At 39.2% G+C, this 18,727-nt stretch overlaps 1 protein-coding gene across 4 annotated transcripts in view; it reads left to right on the plus strand.

The window, feature by feature from the left end:
- Positions 1-16,340, plus strand: part of LOC102231898 (liprin-alpha-3-like) — a 37,293-nt gene extending 20,953 nt beyond the window's left edge. For 2 of the 4 annotated variants that reach the window (XM_023341273.1, XM_023341275.1), the window contains 21 exons: positions 1,539-1,622; positions 1,712-1,843; positions 1,932-1,994; positions 2,093-2,172; positions 3,088-3,274; positions 4,105-4,298; positions 5,163-5,406; positions 6,657-6,796; positions 6,882-7,030; positions 7,514-7,610; positions 7,835-7,916; positions 9,220-9,420; positions 9,510-9,572; positions 9,985-10,011; positions 10,738-10,913; positions 11,023-11,120; positions 12,402-12,577; positions 12,712-12,780; positions 13,158-13,320; positions 14,598-14,665; positions 15,288-16,340. In XM_023341273.1, the coding sequence (XP_023197041.1) occupies positions 1,539-1,622; positions 1,712-1,843; positions 1,932-1,994; positions 2,093-2,172; positions 3,088-3,274; positions 4,105-4,298; positions 5,163-5,406; positions 6,657-6,796; positions 6,882-7,030; positions 7,514-7,610; positions 7,835-7,916; positions 9,220-9,420; positions 9,510-9,572; positions 9,985-10,011; positions 10,738-10,913; positions 11,023-11,120; positions 12,402-12,577; positions 12,712-12,780; positions 13,158-13,320; positions 14,598-14,650 (2,478 nt within the window). In that variant the 3' untranslated portion in view covers positions 14,651-14,665; positions 15,288-16,340. Of the gene's footprint in view, positions 1-1,538; positions 1,623-1,711; positions 1,844-1,931; positions 1,995-2,092; positions 2,173-3,087; positions 3,275-4,104; positions 4,299-5,162; positions 5,407-6,656; positions 6,797-6,881; positions 7,031-7,513; positions 7,611-7,834; positions 7,917-9,219; positions 9,421-9,509; positions 9,573-9,737; positions 10,012-10,737; positions 10,914-11,022; positions 11,121-12,401; positions 12,578-12,711; positions 12,781-13,157; positions 13,321-14,597; positions 14,666-15,287 lie in introns of those variants that run through there. The other 2 variants (XM_023341274.1, XM_023341276.1) reach the window with 2 other exon arrangements.
- Positions 16,341-18,727: the final 2,387 nt, after the last annotated feature.

The following is an 18,727-nucleotide window of genomic DNA, read 5'->3' on the forward strand; positions in this document are numbered from 1 at the left end:
GTTTCTTTCGATATAAAACTTAATAAAGCTGAACAGAAACTGCAGTTGTGTGTCTGTGTCTGGTGAATTTTTGTTTGTTCTTCATTCAGTGAGTAAAAAATCCAGAAATTTTACTCAAGTAACAAAATTACTCAAGTGATGGAACAACATAAAGTAGTACAACTGTGAAGTGGAGGGAAAATAATTCTCAGGAGTATTTTTACAAAAGCATTTTAATTCTGATTCTACTAGTTTTCTGAAAATTACTTACTAATTACTTAATTATAAGAAACTGATAGCCCTAAATAAAATCTACTGAAACCAGTAACTTTCAGACGTTACCTAGGACGTTTAAGGCAAAGTTAAGTTAAACAATATTCTATTCAGTTCAGTTCAAATTGAAAACGATTTTGTCAGGATTTGAGTTTTTCTGTGTATTTACTTCGAGTTTTCTGTGTCTGTGTCTCTGTCCTGTCCTCCCTTGATTGCTCCCTGGTGTGTCTCGTTTCCTTGGCTACCCTCTGTGTATTTAACTCCACCTGTGTTCCTTGTTCCTCGTCGGGTCCTTGTCTACCAACAGTCAGTCGTGTGTGTTATTCATTCATTCGTGTAGCTAGCGCTACCTGTGTTGAGCCCTGTTTTCCGCTCTGCAGTGCTGCCTGGTTTTTGGACTTTTTGTTGGATTCTCATGATTAAATATCATCATTTTTCACTACAACCTGGTTCCACCGCGTCTGCCTCACCACCCACCACCACAGCTTACGACAGATTTATTGATCTCAAGGGGAAATGAAATATTGTAACTCATTAATTCAGATCTCCTGAATTTGAAGAGCCTCTCTGACTAAAGATACTCTGTTTTTCTAAGACGTGGATGTTCAGGGTTGTTCATAACCTTCTTGATTTTCTGTAAAATCCTTCTTGGATATTCTAAGCTGTTAACCCTCTATGGCATGGCGTTGCCCTCAGGCAACAAACCACATAGCTGTACCTCACATTGCTCCTTTATTTTATTTTTTGGGGGGCATGATTTTTGACATATTTTTGTCCAAAAAATAGTTCTTTTATGAATATAGTTTTTGTTTGATTTGTATTTCATTTCTCATAATCAGTGTAGACAATCTTGGTGTTCTAGACCAATGTTACCCTGAGGCAACAAACCCAAATCTGGTTCCAGGAGGTGTCAGAGTCCGATTTTATGATTGACATGTAATTAGGGACCACCAAGCTCCTAAAGAATGCAGGAAAATATTTCTTCCCCACAAAAATAAAAAGTCATGCCATAGAGGGTTAAATCTGTGATCCTAAAATAATTAAGACTGCAATTTCAGATTTAATTCTTCACAACACACATCAGAGATTCTGGATTTGATAAATAACATTGAGCATTGTGTCTCTGTTCCTTTGGTTTCTACATTTTTCTTTTGTTCGGTCACATGAAATCCCATCTAAAACATGTTGGTTTGTGGTTGTTACATGAGAAAATAAGAGTGTAGCTTCCATTCAGTTCCAACTTATTATATTATCCTGTCATAATTTAAAAACTGATTTGTTATCAGGCAGAGGAGCGCCACGGAAACTTTGAGGAGCGACTACGGCAAATGGAAGCCCAGCTTGAAGAGAAAAATCAAGAACTACAACGGGTAACATCGTTTTCTTTCTCTTTGGCTTCATTCACCAGAGATTTTTCTTTTTTTTAACGATAAGTTCTGTTTTCTTTGCCTGATTTTAGGCCAGGCAGCGGGAAAAGATGAACGATGAACACAACAAACGGCTCTCGGATACGGTGGATAAGCTTCTGTCTGAGTCCAACGAGAGGCTTCAGCTGCACCTCAAAGAGAGAATGGCTGCGCTGGAAGAGAAGGTGAGGAGAAACCAGAGGTCAGAGGTTAGATTTGTTTTGCAAAATGCAACAAAATTACAACAACGATGCTCTCCTCTTTCACTGCCAGAATGCTCTTTCTGAGGAGCTGGCCAACATGAAGAAAATCCAAGATGATCTTCTCGCTAACAAGGTGCTCATTTTTTCTCTTGTTTTATATATACATATATATATATATTAAATGTGAGGTTCCAGTGAACAAACTGGGATATTGTTCTGGTTTGTGTTTAGGATCAGCTCCTGGCTGAGCTGGAACGAGTCCAACTGGAGCTGGATCAGCTGAGAGGCAGACCCGGCTCCTCTTACTCCAGGTTAGCCTCCATCAACATTTAACTGAACCTTCTTGTGTTTACAGACTAAAATTATTGAATTTCCATGAAAATTATTTTTCTAAAACTTAACATCTGCTGTCTTTAACTACAACCTGCTTAATATTGTTAGCTTTCACTCTATAAGCAAGCACTGATCTACCAAGAAATAATTGAAATCCCCACATGCATTCATCAAAAACATGATAAATTGGAACGGCTTGTTCAAGCAGTTCAAGGTGGAATGATGTAACAAACAACTTTATTGATCTAAAATAAAGTTTCATTAGAACTTTAAATTCTAATGAACATTTAACAACAAAACTGGAAGACATTTTAAAAATCCAAAATAAATAAACAAAACAAATAAAATTGACGCTGAAGTCTCTAAAAACAAAATTTCCCTTCAGTAAATGGCTAGTTGAGACCAGTGACCAGAACTTTGTCATACAGTTTTTGGTAGAAAGAGAGAAAAGAGAAAATAATCCAAATGGAAATGATCAATGCTTTAATTTATCACGATTCATTGATTTATTGCGACAGACCTACATGTGTGGTGATTTAAGTAAATAATTCAGCCACAACGTTAAATTCAAAGGTGCGCATCTGTTTCTTTTTAATCATTGATTTTTGTTACATAATCTTCCACCTTGAAATAAAAGAAGGCTAAGAGCAAAACGTCACTTCTGAAAAATTATTTTCAGAGTACCAGCAACCTCCCATATTTTTAAAATCAAAAAAACCTTCACATTGTTTTACTCCTAAAAACCCAAAATCAGTGTCATATTTATGTCCATGATGAGTGTGTGAACTCTGATGAACTGTATTACGGAGGTCATCCTTCACTTCTCCTTGAAAATGGAAGTTGTCATTTTCAGTAAGTGTTGCATAACAAATGAATTCTGGATCTCATCATAGGGCGGGCAGCGTGAGCTCACTTCCCTCCACCCTTTTTCGAAGATCTCTTCCAGGGAGCGCCTCCGAGCTGCGGTACCCTCAGGGCGGGGGCTCGCTCCCGGCCGGCTACGGCAACTCCTCCAGTGGGGTGGTGGTCAGGCGGGCCCACCGCGGCCGCTGGGGGCCTCCCAGGGACGACGGTGGCAAGGTGGTCACCTCAGGCCGATACAGCACACTGTAAAACATTAGAAGCTGGTTTAACTAGAAAATGAAAGCCCACCTGCTGCCTAGAAAATGCAATTTATCAACAAGAAAATAGTTTTGCTTTTAACTCAGATATTAAAGTTCATGAAGTTGATTTAACAACAAGAGACAAGTTGTCTAAACATTGTTTTTTAAGTTCATTAATCTTGAATTGTGAGTTTTAACTTAATGCTGCAACTTAAGCCAAATAATTATTTCACAATATGCAAGAAAAAATACACTCACCCAGTTAAAGAGACACATTTCTCTATTATTTTACTCACAATATAAAGTTTAAATAACTTATTTTACTTTTAAATTCCTGTTTCAAATCACATGAACCAAATTTCTGATCTGATGATGAATTTTATGAAACATCTCAATGAATTCAGCTCAGAAACATTTAGTGTGATCAGGACATTATCCTCAAGCTTTGCAAACTGTCAGCTGCATTAAAATAAACATTTGCCTTAATAACACAAGAGTCAGATCAATGTAACGCTTCATCTCAGGATACAAAAACATGCCGCTAAGCATTCTGGGAAATAGTTCCCACTTTCAGTTCTTCTTTCAGTTTTTTAAGTGCTAACCTAAAAACTCTAGTTTATTCAACTCTTAATAAAAAGTTAACAGAACTTACTGCTGTAAGTTTATCTTTCACAAACTCACACATTTAGGTTCAAAATCTAAAACTCACAAAATTTATTTGACTTAAAGAGAAGAAGGTCAGATATTTTACAGTGTTATAAAAGCTCATTTCTAATTATTCATGAGGAAGACTGTTTCTCTTCTCAGTATGGAGACTGGGACAGTAGCAACATGTTGCCTCCTGGGTTTGAGGGCGGCGTTGACGGCGGCTGCTCTGATGATGAAGAGGACAGAGAGACTCTGTTTGGGTCTGAGCTTCTGTCTCCCAGCGGACAGACGGACGTTCAGACGCTGGCCATCATGCTGCAGGAGCAGCTGGAGGCCATAAATAAGGAGATCAAGTGAGTATCACTAAATTCTTCTGAATTTTTTAAAGTAAAAAATGATGCTTGCTTAAAATGGGCATGCAAGTATGACTGCACTGTACTAGTTCTAGATATGCAGAAAATACTAGTTCTGGTAAAACCAAGTTAACATAAATAGTAATTTGTTGGATGATGCTACAGATGTAAGAGAGGTGGGTGTAAAAATAAGCTCAGACTTCTATCTCCTCCTTTGAACGTGTAAATATATTTTACTACCATTCTTTTGTTTGTTTGCTTTCATTTAAAATTTCTTTTGTTTGTATATCAATCAATCAATTTTATTTGTATAGCAACAAGGCAGTTTGAAGTGCTTTATGTCATAAAAACACAAAAAATACAAAGTTGTAGAACAAAGTTATATAACTTCTATTCTTTATTACACTATGTTCAATAAGGTCAAACTCAAACTACCATCCCAAAAACAAGATTCTCTGAACAGATGGATCTGATGACATCAAAAAAGGCAGAAAACAACCAATCAGTTCAGTTCTTCAGAGTACAGTTCATTTTTAATTTAATCTTTTAGCTGTATTTCTTGTATCCAGAACTGCTTCAGAAACGCATTATAGCCCCTTTAAAAAGCAGCTCCTGTGCCTCTTGTGATGTCATCAAACAAAGCAGAATTAGCAGATTTTTTTATTCTCTGATCTTATCAAAATAATATAATTTGTTAAATCCTGCAGTGGAAACAATGCTGGTGTGTTTATGTTGTCAGTTTACATTTGTTTGCACCGCAGTGGATAGTAAATTTAATGGAGACTCGTGTCCAGGGTCCAGGATGGATTTGGGCCCCGGTCATCCAGAACAACATGGTTATTTTTTCCTCTTCTTTCCTCCCAGGCTGATTCAGGAGGAGAAGGAGAGCACGGAGCTGCGGGCCGAGGAGATCGAGAGCCGGGTCAGCAGCGTGGCTCTCGATGCCTCGCCTCTTCCTCCGTCCTCACTGGGAGGTCGGGACAGCGTGGGACGGGGCTACATGACACCGTCCATCACGTCCTCCACCCTGGCGTCTCCGTCGCCTCCCAGTTCTGGACATTCCACCCCCCGCCTGCCCCACTCACCCGCCAGGGAGACCGAAAGACAGGTACCGACTCCCAGACAGGGCTCTAATGGTTCGTTTTATGTTATTGTGACTTTTTTTTTTTACCCCTCCAGGGGGTCTTTGTGGGCTCTAGTGTCCCTTATATGACAGTGGGCTGACAGGAAACAGGGAAGGAGAGGGGGGAAGACATGCGGCAAATGTCGTCGGGTCCGGGAGTCGAACCCGCGACGGCCGCGTCGAGGACTCAGGGCCTCCAAATACGGGTCGCGCTAACCGCTACGCCACCACGGCACGCCCGTTATTGTGACTTTTTGTCTAATTCAGTTTTAATTAGTTTTTAGAGTATATTTACTCATTTTTTATTAGTCTTTATTAGTAAAATATTGTTTAGTTTTTATTAATTATAGTAGGTTTAGTTTTTCATACTGTTGTTAGATCTGTCATGATAACAAATTTTGCTGGATGATAAATTGTCCCATAATTTATTGCGATAAACTATAATATTGTTGTTTTGAGACCATTTTCAAGTAATATTATGGTAATGGAAAGAACATATTATGAAAGATTACTAAACTTAAAATTCAAATGAGCATTTACCAACAGAAACAACAAATAAAATGAATTATTAATTAATTATTATTATTAATGAATTAATTAATTATTCATAATTGATTAATTATTTGTAAACAAAATTGTCCTTCAAAAAAAGGAGCTAGTTGAGATCTAAGCACCAAATTGATAACTTTTAGGTAGAAATAGAGAATCAATAAATCATGCAAATGTAAATTATCAAGCTAATTTTAATTTATCATGCATTTAATTGATTTATTGCTTATTGCCAAGGTGAACTTTGAATTTTTTGGTGCAGAATTCAAAAAGGTCAAAGTATTGTATTGTGATTATCTGTACATTGATTGGGTAACAAATAACAGAAGATAGCATGTTCAAAAATGTATGTGTCGCCGTTTTGCGGACTGGTGTGAGGAGCAGAATGGACTACAACTGATGTAAACTGCTTGTGTCGGTGAAAAGAAAGTCAATTTCACCCCATTCCCAAAGACTAATAAATAGGTTAATAAACATGAAAACGAATTATATCTATATTTTCAGTATGTTATGTAAACGCATGATATAGTTCCAGTTAGTTTTTAGTTATTTAAGTTAACAAAAATGTTTTCTCAATTCCAGTTTCCATTATTTTGTTAGTTTTCGTTAAGCCAACAGAGGCATCTCAAAGCGGTGAAACTCTGAGGGGCGCTGTGTAAGTCTAGTGAATATTTTCTGATTTGCAGAACAGCAAAGAGGGTGAGGAATGCCGAGCGCTCGCCCTGATCGACTCCACGCCTCCGCCCGTCCCCCGAGCCCTGCGCTTGGACCGGATGACTCACACACACCCGGGAGCCGGCCTAGACGACCACCGCGAGTTCCGCAGGTGCAGAACGGAGACCCTGCTGCAAACGAGGCCTGCTGGCAGTCATCGTACTTTAACTGTTCTCGGGTTGTTTCGGTTTGCTCAGTCTTTCAGCTGATGGCGCCACCACAGCGAGCCAGGATTCCCTCCACAAAGCCAGCAAAAAGAAAAGCATCAAGTCGTCCATCGGGCGTCTGTTTGGCAAGAAGGAAAAGGGGAGAATCGGCACGCCTGGGCGGGAATCATCCTCTCTGGGTCTGTGGACAAACTGGAAGCTGCTCTGCTGTCTGTGAAAGTCATGGACCGATCTTACAGAACAAAACTAAAACAAAACTGTAAAATATAGAATAGAATATACTTTATTAATCCTCAAGGGAAAATTGCTTATTCACTGACAAGCTACTTTATCTAAGGTATTAAATATTAATAGAACAAATATAATCATAAGAGATAAAGTTTATAATATACATACATATGCCTAAGAGTGATGGCAGTTATTCAATATGACTGAATGTAAATAAATAACAAGCATGCACATGCAAATATGTTATTTGCATGTGCATGCTTGCAAATATGTTATTTGCACTGGCTACTGCGCAAAGTAGCCAGTGCGCCGTTTTAAATTGCAGAATCAACATGTTGCTTTTTCTTTAAGTGGTATAAAATCCTGCCGGTCCTTGAAGCTGTAAACTTGGTTATTTATCAATCTGTGGACTGAAGCAGTTGTTTTCTCCACAGCCTCCACTCCGTCTGATGACCTTGGCTCGGCCGACCCATTGGGCCTGGCGAAGCTCGGGACGGGAACGGTGGAGAAAGATCGCCGCAGCAAAAAGAAGTGAGACCAAACATCTTTCCTCACTCTTCTCATGTTAGAAGAAGATCTCTGAAGCAGATTTGTTAATCACAGCTGAGTGACACCAAGCACGCTAGTGGCAGCACTGAGGGACGCTATAAAATGACATCTCATGTTTAATGTTATTTATAAATGGAAACATCCGTAAGGTGAGAGATGAAGAAATTAATCTCTGTCAAAAATCTCTTTTCCACTTTCTTTGCCAGACATGACTTGCTGGAGGAAGCCTGTCGTCAGGGTCTTCCTTTCGCCTCCTGGGATGGACCCACTGTCGTCACCTGGCTGGAGGTACGCATCAGCCCCGGTCCGGTTCAAATGCTGCGCTCACTCACTTTGCTTTACATGATTTAATGTCATTGCTTAATACGCTTCCAGGAACTATATCTGTCTGAAAACTCAGTTACCTGTCATCACAATAGAAATAAATCTCAAGAAAATCTAATAATTTCAGGAAAAAAAACAATACATTAGGCCTGAATTTCCTCCCTGAAGAACAATAAAGGCGATTTCTATTATATTCCATTCTACCTTTGCTTCTTGACTTAACTTTCCAATTTTAGTCGATTCTGATTTCCCTTTAAGACAAGTAAAATAAGATTATTTTTCACACGAATTAGAAGAAAATACAAAAAAAAAACAAAATCAAAAGAAAGAGACACAAGAAAAACATGTTCCAGTTGATCTTGGTTGCTAAGTAGCTAAATGTTGGTTCTCCATGTTGGATTCTTGTTCTGGGTTGCTAAGTACTCCGCAATTTATAAATTAACAGGCGTTTCTCTAAGTCTTGCTTCGATATTAAAAGTATAAAGCTAAACTTTGGTCTAAAGTAATAAGTACTCCATAATTCATAAACTAACAGGAGTTCTCTAAAAGTAAACAAAAGTTACATCAGCATTGAAGAAGTCACTCTTAAATGTCGACAAGATTTCAGATGCCCAGTAGAAAAAAAAGACAACGATAGCAATGATTTGTTAGCACAAATGGCTAACACTCAGCTAACGGTCCGGCATCTGTGGCTAGCCTTTAGCCGGCTAACAAATAATATTGGATCTGCTCAAAGCTGAACCTGATAATCATAAAATAAATTCTTAAAAACACAGTAAAGTTAAATAAAGTAAAAGAGAGCAGCTAAACATACTAGAATTCAACATTTTAGTATACAGCTTAGCTTAGCTTAGCCATAGCTTATTCTGGACAAATTGAGCAAACAGAAAATGTCCAAAATAATAAAATACACATACTACTCTACTTAAACACAAATAGACTGTAACTTACCAGTCTTATGGACACACCCTCATAAAACTACGTACAAACAAAACTGTCCGCCGATCTGAACTTCTTCCTCAACTGTATTTTAGGCCTGAACAAAACATTACTCAAAACGGCGGCGCCATCTAGCGGCGAAGCTAAGAACGACACTACATTTCTGCCTTCAGAACAGATATTATGCATCCCTAGATAAAATCTCACTTCCTGTCTCATATTGTGTAACTTAACAACCTGCAGTGCTGTATTAATAATTTGAGAGAGAAAGAAAAGCTTAGAGTTCCCATCAGTCAGAGTTCACAGTGTCCACTCTTTGTTTGCCAAGCTGTGGGTCGGGATGCCTGCGTGGTACGTGGCAGCGTGCCGCGCCAACGTGAAGAGCGGTGCCATCATGGCCAACCTGTCGGACACTGAGATCCAGAGGGAGATCGGCATCAGCAACCCTCTACACAGGCTAAAGCTTCGCCTGGCCATCCAGGAAATGGTTTCCCTCACGAGTCCGTCGGCTCCGGCGAGCACGCGCTCCGTAAGCCTCCGAGGAAGACCTCAGCAAATCTCTGCTCTACATGTTCAAACGAAAAGTTTTCATTCTCCCTTATGCTTCTGTCTTTAAAGTCAACCAGTAATATCTGGATGACGCATGCTGAGATGGAGTCTCTCGCTGCTGCCACCAAACCAGTAAGGACTGCATCTATTGCTCGCTAAAAATCAGGATTATAGCAGCATTTATGTCTGAAGTTTCTGCTTTGAGGTGCTCAGATAGAAGCATTTTTTTAGCGAAGCGTTAAATTTCAAAGTGAGCAATATGAGTAAAGCTTCTTTTTTTTTTTTGTCTCTGATTAGGAATGTTTGGCTTCACCTTTTCCCTGCTGTTCCTGAAATCTGTTTTGATGTGGTGTTTTTCCAACTAATTTTCACTCACTAACAAAGCTTTTCCTTCTTCTACTTTTCCTCTCCCCTCCATTTTATTCTGGCACCGATTCACTGTAACACACACACACACAAAACATCATACTCCTACCTGGTGATCTTCCCTTTTCTTTCCAATTCTCTTTCCCTTTTTCCTTCACGTTCTTTTTGAACCAAAAAGGAGCAGAAGGAGTTCAGCTGGGATCAGGTGAGACTAGCTTACATTTAATTTAAACAAAATTCAAACTAACATATTTTTCCACAAACATCATTTTTTAATGCAAAACAATCTTTAGGAATGATTAAAGGAAAAGTCATAAGGAATATTCTCGGTTTCTTCCATGTGCAGTCATGCGCCTCCTGCTGGCCATTTGAAGCAATGCAGATTTGTGACACTTTTTTAAAAACCCCATTATTAATCCAAAGTGCTTCTTTATGAAATTATAGCCTTTATGATGGCGTGTTAGGAAAAAAAATGAATACATTTCTGCCACAAAACTAGAAAAATCTATCTAGAAAAAATCTTTACAGTTGAAAAAATTTAAAACGTTTTACTTTTGAATCTCAGAAATTCTCCAAAAATCTAAATTTTTTCACTTTTGAAACTAAGAAATGTCCTATTTTTTTCTAGAAATTTTCTGAGATTATCCAGCAGAATTTTTTTATTTTTTTTATCTACAATGACCCTAATATGCCGTCATATATTCTCAATTAATACTAAGTAATTTTAAGTTGAAATTTGTAGCACAAAGTCAGAGAGAACGTTGTCTGTCCTGGTGCATTTAGTAAAGTAAAATAGCAGAAGAAAACACCACTGTTTATTCATCTAGAGTCTGTTAAGGTCTAGTTATTTGTGAGATGCATTAGAAAGCATTTGTGTGAGGTTCTCTTCAGGAAGTATTTGATTTTTTAAGTCAACCTTCCTGCCTTCCAGATTCTGGCCCATGGAGACATGAATCATGAGTGGGTTGGAAACGAGTGGCTGCCCAGTCTCGGTCTCCCCCAGTATCGCTCCTACTTCATGGAGTCACTGGTGGACGCCCGCATGCTGGACCACCTCACCAAGAAGGAACTGAGAGGCCAGCTGAAGATGGTGGACAGTTTCCACAGGTGAAACAGAGACGTTCCTTCTCTCCCATGTCTTCATTTTCACACCAGTCTTCTGAATGATGGATGTTTTTAGCAGAACTGAATAATGTGTGTTTTGTTCTGCGCGTAGGGTGAGTCTTCACTATGGGATCATGTGCTTGAAGCGCCTGAACTACGACAGGAAAGAGCTGGAGAGGAGGAGGGAAGAAAGTCAGCACCAGAACACAGGTTAGTGAAGATTCACTCCGGCCCACATTTTCTGGCTCTTCTGGGAAAATTGTGCAGACTTTATGCTCATATTAACCGTACACAGTAAAAATGTTGGTGTTGATTTAACACCAGTATATGTGTCCACACTATATGTGTGTCTATATGTGTCCACACTGTGTTAAAAGAGTGACACCCATTGTTTTGGTTAAATTAACACCAGACATAGTTAAATATTCAACAGTACCGGGTGTCACATTAACATTACAAGGGTGTTGGTGTTAAATATAATGTTAAAAGTAACATTGAAACCTAAGGAGAATTCAGAGCGATCAGTCAACCTGACAGTCATGTCTTGGACTGTGGGAGGAAACCGGAGTACCCAGAGAAAACATGCAAACCCCGCAGCCAGGCCGGGAATCGAACCCAGGACCTTCTTGCTACAAACTGTGCCTATTTGCATATTTAAGTAATTTATGTTGAATTAAGAACATGAATCTTGTTTTGCAGGTACTCTCTCGGCCTGTCACAACAATTAATAAATCAATCAATCAATCACATAATAAATTAAAATAAACTCAATTTCCGTTGGTATGATTTATCATTTATCTCTTTTTTTCTCTCTTTCTACCAAAAACTGGATGATAAAGGTTTTCAGTTTGGTGCTTTGGTCTCAACCAGCTCTTATTTTGAAGGACGATTTTGTTTACAAAGACTTAAAAATTAATTTAATTTGTTGTTTTATTTATTTTGAATATCTAAAATGTTCATTAGAATTTAAAGCTTACTGATCTTTTAGAATGTCTTCCAGCATTATTATTTTGTCACTATCGTGACATCAGTTAAAATGGTCTCAAAACAACAATTTTATCGTTTATCGCAATAACTTCTGGAACAATTTATCGTCCAGCAAAGTTTGTCATGGTGACAGGCCTATAATTTCACACAAAATGCACGACTTTCTTGAGGTAACGAAAAGCAAAAGGATTTTTAAAAATCCCAACATCCTCTCTGATGGGTAAACTTTGGCAGTTTGTAATGTTGGCGTTTTAAGAACGCACTCTGCAGCCGTTTCTCGAAGACTAACCAGTTAACACTCGAATGTAACAATGCAAATATGTCAAAAGACACGCTGGCAGCGTTATTTTAAAGCTGTGTGGTGTTAAAACAACACCAAGACTTTTTATTTAACTCCACGTCTAAGATTTTAACTCTGGCATTTTCACTGTGTGGAGATTTCCTCAACAGACGTGACTTTAAAAGATGAACTTCTCCCTGCTGCTTTTGACTTCCTCTCTTCAGATGTGATGGTGTGGTCCAATGAGCGCGTGATGTGTTGGGTTCAGTCAATCGGTTTGAAGGAGTTTGCAGACAACCTTTTGGAGAGCGGGGTGCATGGGGCCCTCCTCGCACTCGACGACACGTTTGATTACACGGACTTGGCACTTCTTCTTCAGATACCAAATCAGAACACACAGGTGCTGAGCTTCAAATAGAAGTTACTGCTTACACTCTTACTTGTCTCATTTCAAAATAATCCTCATGTTCATCTCATAAATCCCGGGCTGTCATTCTGTCAGCTGCTGTCTGACCAGGATTTATGTTTCTGCAGGCGAGGCAGCTCCTGGAGAAAGAGTACAACGCTCTGATCTCCATGGGAACAGAAAGGAGGCCTGATGAGGTACGATAAAGCCCACTGTCAGCGGAAAAACGCTCCTCATGAAGACTGAATGTGACGTTACTGTAACCAGCTGATTAGGTCCATTTTACTTGACATCAAAGATTGTTTAGATTTTTCCCATTGTCATGAAAAGCTCCAGTTTCCTGTTATTTATAGAGAAAGCCATTTGGGCTCCAGTGCATGTGCCACTGTTGGCATGCAGAAGAGGTTCAGCTGTGTTTACATGGTGCTAATTGCTTAGTTACAGCATGCGAGACTAACCCGTCCAAAAGAGAGTGCTTTGTCAAATGCTAGTTTATTAACAGGCTGTAATAGACGTCCTCTGCTCTGCATGCTGGTTTTCTTAAATCACCTCCATTTCTTTCTGTTTCCTGCAGGACGGCACGAAAACGTTCACACGCTCCCCATCTTGGAGGAAGATGTTCCGGGAGAAAGATCTCCGTGGCGTCACGTCCGATTCCTCCGAGACGTTACCTGCCAACTTCCGTGCCTCCGCCATCTCGACGCCCTCAGTCACGTTGAGGAAAGTCCAGAGCGAAGGTGAGGAGTTACAGCGCTGCATGGTGGGTAATTACAGCTGCAGGCAGGTTGTATTTTAAGTGTTACAAATTAGCCAGGGACCAACACAAACTCAGGTCCACCTACAAGCCTAAGTCTTGGTTCGGCTTCAAAAGCAGGAAGTAGACTACAGCACAGCGCATTCTGGGTAAATAAAACCAAAACAAACACGAGAGTCAGTCGCTAGCGGGAGAAATGGCTCGTACTCTTTTTTTTTTTTTTTCCCAAAGACAAAAAGAGAAATCCTCCAACTGCTAAAATCTGACGCCTCTCCATTGTTGTTTACATTTTGTAGAGAAGAAAGTTCTGCTCAGTGTCTTCTTCAGAGGTTTTGTCGTTTTTCTTCAGTGGTTCTTGATGCAGCGCCCCTACAGGCGAAAGGAGGAACAGGTTTTTCAGAGGGTTTGGTTCATTTGACCCAATGCAGGATGAAAGTGAACCGCACCAACTGAAAATGTTCTGAAAATGTTCTGATTGAGACATCTTGGCAACCAAGATGTCTCAATCTTGGTTGCCAATCGAAGCAAATCTACCGAACTATCGGGTGTGAAAACACTGAGAAGTGTCTCCTTTGGGAGCATTTTGTGATTCTTACTGCAGTCCAAATCTGGTTAAAAACTCCTGGAAACATCCAATCTATGCAACTGTAAACAAATATTAAGTTCTACTCTTCTGTTGTACTGATTATATGACATCCCACTACAATACAGCCATGCTTGTGGTTACAATGCTGCAACTAGGCCTGTCACAATAATCAATAAATCAATGAATTGCATGATAAATTAAATACAAACTCTTTTTTTCTATCAAAAACTGGGTGATAAAAGTCTTCAGTCTGGTGATTTGGTCTCAGCCAGCTCTTATTTTGAAGGACAGTTTTGCTTACAGAGACTTCATGATTCATTTTATTTGTTTTGTTTATTTATTTTAGATAATTAAAAAGTCTTCCAGTTCCAATGTTAAATGTTCATCAGAATTTAAAGTTTATTGATCTGTAAGAAAGTGTTCTTGCTCAAAAATGGTCTCAAAACAACAATATTATCGTTTATGGCGATAACTTCTGGGACAATTTATCATCCAGCAAAATCTGTTATCATGACAGGCCTAGCTGCAGCATGTGAGAAAATTCAAGCAGCATGAATACTTTTGTATAAAACTGTAGATCCGTCTGTCCGGTGCTGAGTAATACCTGGACGGGTCGTCAGTAACTGCAGAGAAATGATTCAGACTCTGTTAATAATCCTTCTTCTCTTTCTCAGCTAACTCCGGTCCCAGAGGAGAGTCGGGTTCTGTGAGAACGTACTCCTGCTAAAGATAAGCACACCAGGTGAGAACCTCCTCCTGAAGCAACGCAAATAACAACACTGGGTTACAGGAGGAAAAATTCTCTGTTTTTTCAACTGAATTATTGAACTATTTTGCACCGCTGAATCCAAAATGACATCCACTTTTCACCATCAGGTCAGGTTTTTATTGTAACTTGATTTGGACTAAATTGACATCATCAGTTAATTTCCATTAATATTTGTCATCCAAAAAAGGTTTTAGGAGAAAAAAATGGCTTTCTTACAGAGTGTATTAATTAAATGTTACAAACTTGGATTCCTGTAAATCGAATAATAAACACTTTTAAGGGTGTGTAAATTGAACATTACGTCTCCATTGTGGAATATTCTCTGTCTCTTTTCTGTCCTGATGGAGTTTCTCCTCCTGCTCATCACTCATTGGTCAGATTCTCAGGAAACCGATCCAGATGTGAGAACAGGTCCTGCATTTTGATGCTCATGTCTATAACTCAGAAAGTTGACCTGATTGAGCAAAACCAAGGCGATTGTTGGATTCAGCTCATCAAAATGACTCTGAAACAGTTGAAAAACCCCAGACAGTTTCTTGGCTGTTGACCAGTGTAATAACACTTAAATGTTTCTCTTATTTCTCTTCTTCTTTAGAACCCACTTCTACTCCAACCTAAAGAAAAAAACCCCCCACATTTTTTAAGAAAAATATACCGAAGAGCAAAAGCAAAAACGGACACCAGAAGACGAGCGACATCGTCCCGAAATAATCTAAGACAGTGTGTGAATGATTTCTGAAAAAATGACGAAATAACGAGCGAATGTCCATTTATCCACCAGTTTCTCTCTCTTTCTGTCTCTTCCTCTCCATAGTTGTGGCATGATGATGATGTTTGAATCTGTAGAAAGTGGTCTGTAGAAAGTGACCATCGCCTGTCGTGGATTCATCTTCTTTTTCTGAGCGTGAGACGGCAATATAGACACAACGAATTTACGATTTAAGAAATGCATTCCTGTTCAGATCGAGTGAAACGGTCGATATATTTTCAGATGATCTGACTCTGAAAGGAGAAAACACTCCGATGGAGAACTGACGTGCGGGTGTGTGTGTGGGGGTGTGTGTGCGTGCGTGTGTGTGTGTGTTCTGAAGCCATAGAGGAACTGAGATGCACAAATGTGAACAGGACCAATGATGAGAGAGTTGGGAAAAGTGCTTTATGAGAAACTCCTGATCCAACCGGGATTGAAAAAATAAACAAACAGTTTAGATAGGGAGCATTTGTGTTAATATGCATGCCAAAATCTGTCATTTCAGAGTGAACTTCATGATATCAGTCATCTAAAGATGTGGAAGCTCGGGTCAGGACTTTGTAAAACGTGTGTATTTTATTTTGATCATTTTTATGATAACTGCTATTGTATGTATGTATGTACAGTTCGTATGTGTGTGTATTAAACCGTACGTTCATTTCATACTCCGTTTTAAGGCTGACTGTAATTTCATTTTGCGGTTGATAAAAAGGAAATATGTTTTAAACTATGAACATTTAAGATATGCTACTTGTATGTGTACATTTGGAGAAGAAAAAAAACCCACATTGTGTTATGATTTAAATTCATATTACTGGAGAGTAGTGACATAATATGATGACAATAATGAAAATGATTGTAAAAGCTGTAATTAAAAAAAACATACCTGTAATGTGGCAGATTGGAGTTTTTGCCTTATAATGTCTGAAGATGTTTTATTTAACATTTTTACACATCTTGAACCGACAGCTGCGCTGAGACTTATGAAAACGGAGCAAAAATCAAATATTAGTTTAATCTGAGAAGGCAAACTGATCTCTGAGTAGAAATGTATCACATAAGTCTGCTTATGACAAATACAGATGTAATATGAATTGTGACTGAATTATCAAAGCTCAAAAGACATTAATTCAGAATAATTCAAGCTTAAACTTCAATCTACAAATAATAAATCCCTGTTTGATTTGCATTTACACCAGATATTCCAGCTGATGACGTTTCCACCGTACAAAAAGAAAAGAAAAGATGATGCATCTGGAGTGTTTCTTGCTGAAAAATACATTTTGTTTCATTTTTCCCAGCAGGAAACTCTGCATGCTAACATTGAGGAGTTAGACTGTTACCTTATTTCTGGTGATAAAACATGGACTCTCATCCAGTCCTGTTTGAATACATATGAACATGTTAAAGATTTTCAGTTAAGTACGGTGGAGGATCTGTGATGCTGTGGGAGTTTTTTCTCTTTCAAAATGACCTGGGAACCGTGTTAGAATGCTGCCATCATAGAAACCCGATTATCTCTGATAAAGAGCTAAATATAGTTTATTATTGGAGGTTTTTAAAGGTTTGTGTGACATTAGTGTCTTTTATTATTCATTTTTAAAGGAATGAGGCAGCAAATTGATTCCTGATCAAATATATCAGGAATCAAACTGCATTGAGGACTGTAGACTCTGCTTATGCTGCAGCTGCACTAACACATTATTTTACTTTCTAAATTAGAGGTAAACTCTGGTGGCATCAACTCTCTGATTTCAACTCTTATTTCTGGAAAGATTTGGTCAGTGATTCTAAAAACAAAATCTGGTCTGCCTGTAATTCCCTACATTGGGACAAAAAGTGCCCACATTTTGGTAGCATGGTAGCATTCAAGGAAGTTCTGAAGTTTCTGTGAGAACCATCCATCAATCTTCTTCCGCTTTATCTGGGGTCGGGTCGCGGGGGTAGCAGCTTCAGAAGGGAGGCCCAGACTTCCCTCCCCGGCCACTTGTTCCAGCTCTTCCAGGGGAATCCCAAGGCGTTTCCAGGCCAGCCGAGAGACATAGTCCCTCCAGCCTGTCCTGGGTCTTCCCCAGTTCCTCCTCCAGGTGGGAGATGAACACCTCACCAGGGAGGCGTCCAGGAGGCGTCCTTGCCAGATGCCCCTCAACTGGCTCCTCTCGATGTGAAGGAGCAGCGGCTCTACTCTGAGTCCCTCCCGGATGACTGAGCTTCTCTCTCTAAGGGAGAGCCCAGCCACCCTACGGAGAAAATCCTTGATTCCGCGATCTCGTTCTTTCGGTCATGACCCAAAGCTCATGACCATAGATGAGGGTGGGAACGTAGATCGACCGGTAAATCGAGAGCTTTGCTTCTTGGCTCAGCTCTCTCTTCACCACGACGGACCGGTACAGCGCCCGCTTGGCGGCAGACGCTGCGCCAATCCGCCCGTCGATCTCTCGCTCCCTTCTTCCCCCATTTGTGAACAAGATCCCGAGATACTTAACCCATTTAATCCCGCCGGCAACAATTGTTGCCAGACATTTTTCCTAACTTCTGGAAGCTCTAGAGCAATTGTTTTGACTTTTGGCAGCTAATTGAAGTTTTAAAATAAAAATAATAATGTGTCAACTCTAAGCAATATCAACTTCATGTATCTAGTGTGAAAGGTCACATGACCAGACCTCTTTACTTCCTGCCTGTAACGCTGGAGGTAAATGTCAGTCACAAACCTCTACAATAGGAAGTCAGTAAAATATTTAAATAAACAAATATAAATAAAATATTTTGAACATATGTTCTTTCAAGTGTCTTCTACTGATAAATAAAGAAAATTGTATTCCTTCATTCATCTTTTGATCATAAGAGTGAATGTAAGCATGGCAACAATTGTTGCCGAGTATAAAATCTACATTTTTACTAACATAACCAACATAAAATGTAATAATTCATAAATATTATGTGTTAGGGAGGTCCAAGGATTGAAATGCATGCACTTATTTTGCAGGAAAGAATTTGGGATTAAACGGGTTAAACTCCTCCACTTGGGGCTTCTGTGAAAACATTATTCCCAATCATCTTACTCCAACTTTAAATGTTTGTCTGCAGTTATTTAACCCACAACTACAAATTGTTTGGTCACATAAAGGTCAGAAATAGATGTGGTTGATGGGAGGGAAGTTAAAACACATCCAGACTGCAGCTGTGATCAAACCCTCTGTATTTGGCTCAGACACAAAGAAAAGAAACACTGCAAAAACAGAAAATCTTACCAAGTAGTTTTGGTTTAGTTTCTAGTGCAAATA

Source organism: Xiphophorus maculatus, chromosome 10 (assembly GCF_002775205.1).
Source record: "Xiphophorus maculatus strain JP 163 A chromosome 10, X_maculatus-5.0-male, whole genome shotgun sequence".
NCBI classification, from domain to species: domain Eukaryota; kingdom Metazoa; phylum Chordata; class Actinopteri; order Cyprinodontiformes; family Poeciliidae; genus Xiphophorus; species Xiphophorus maculatus.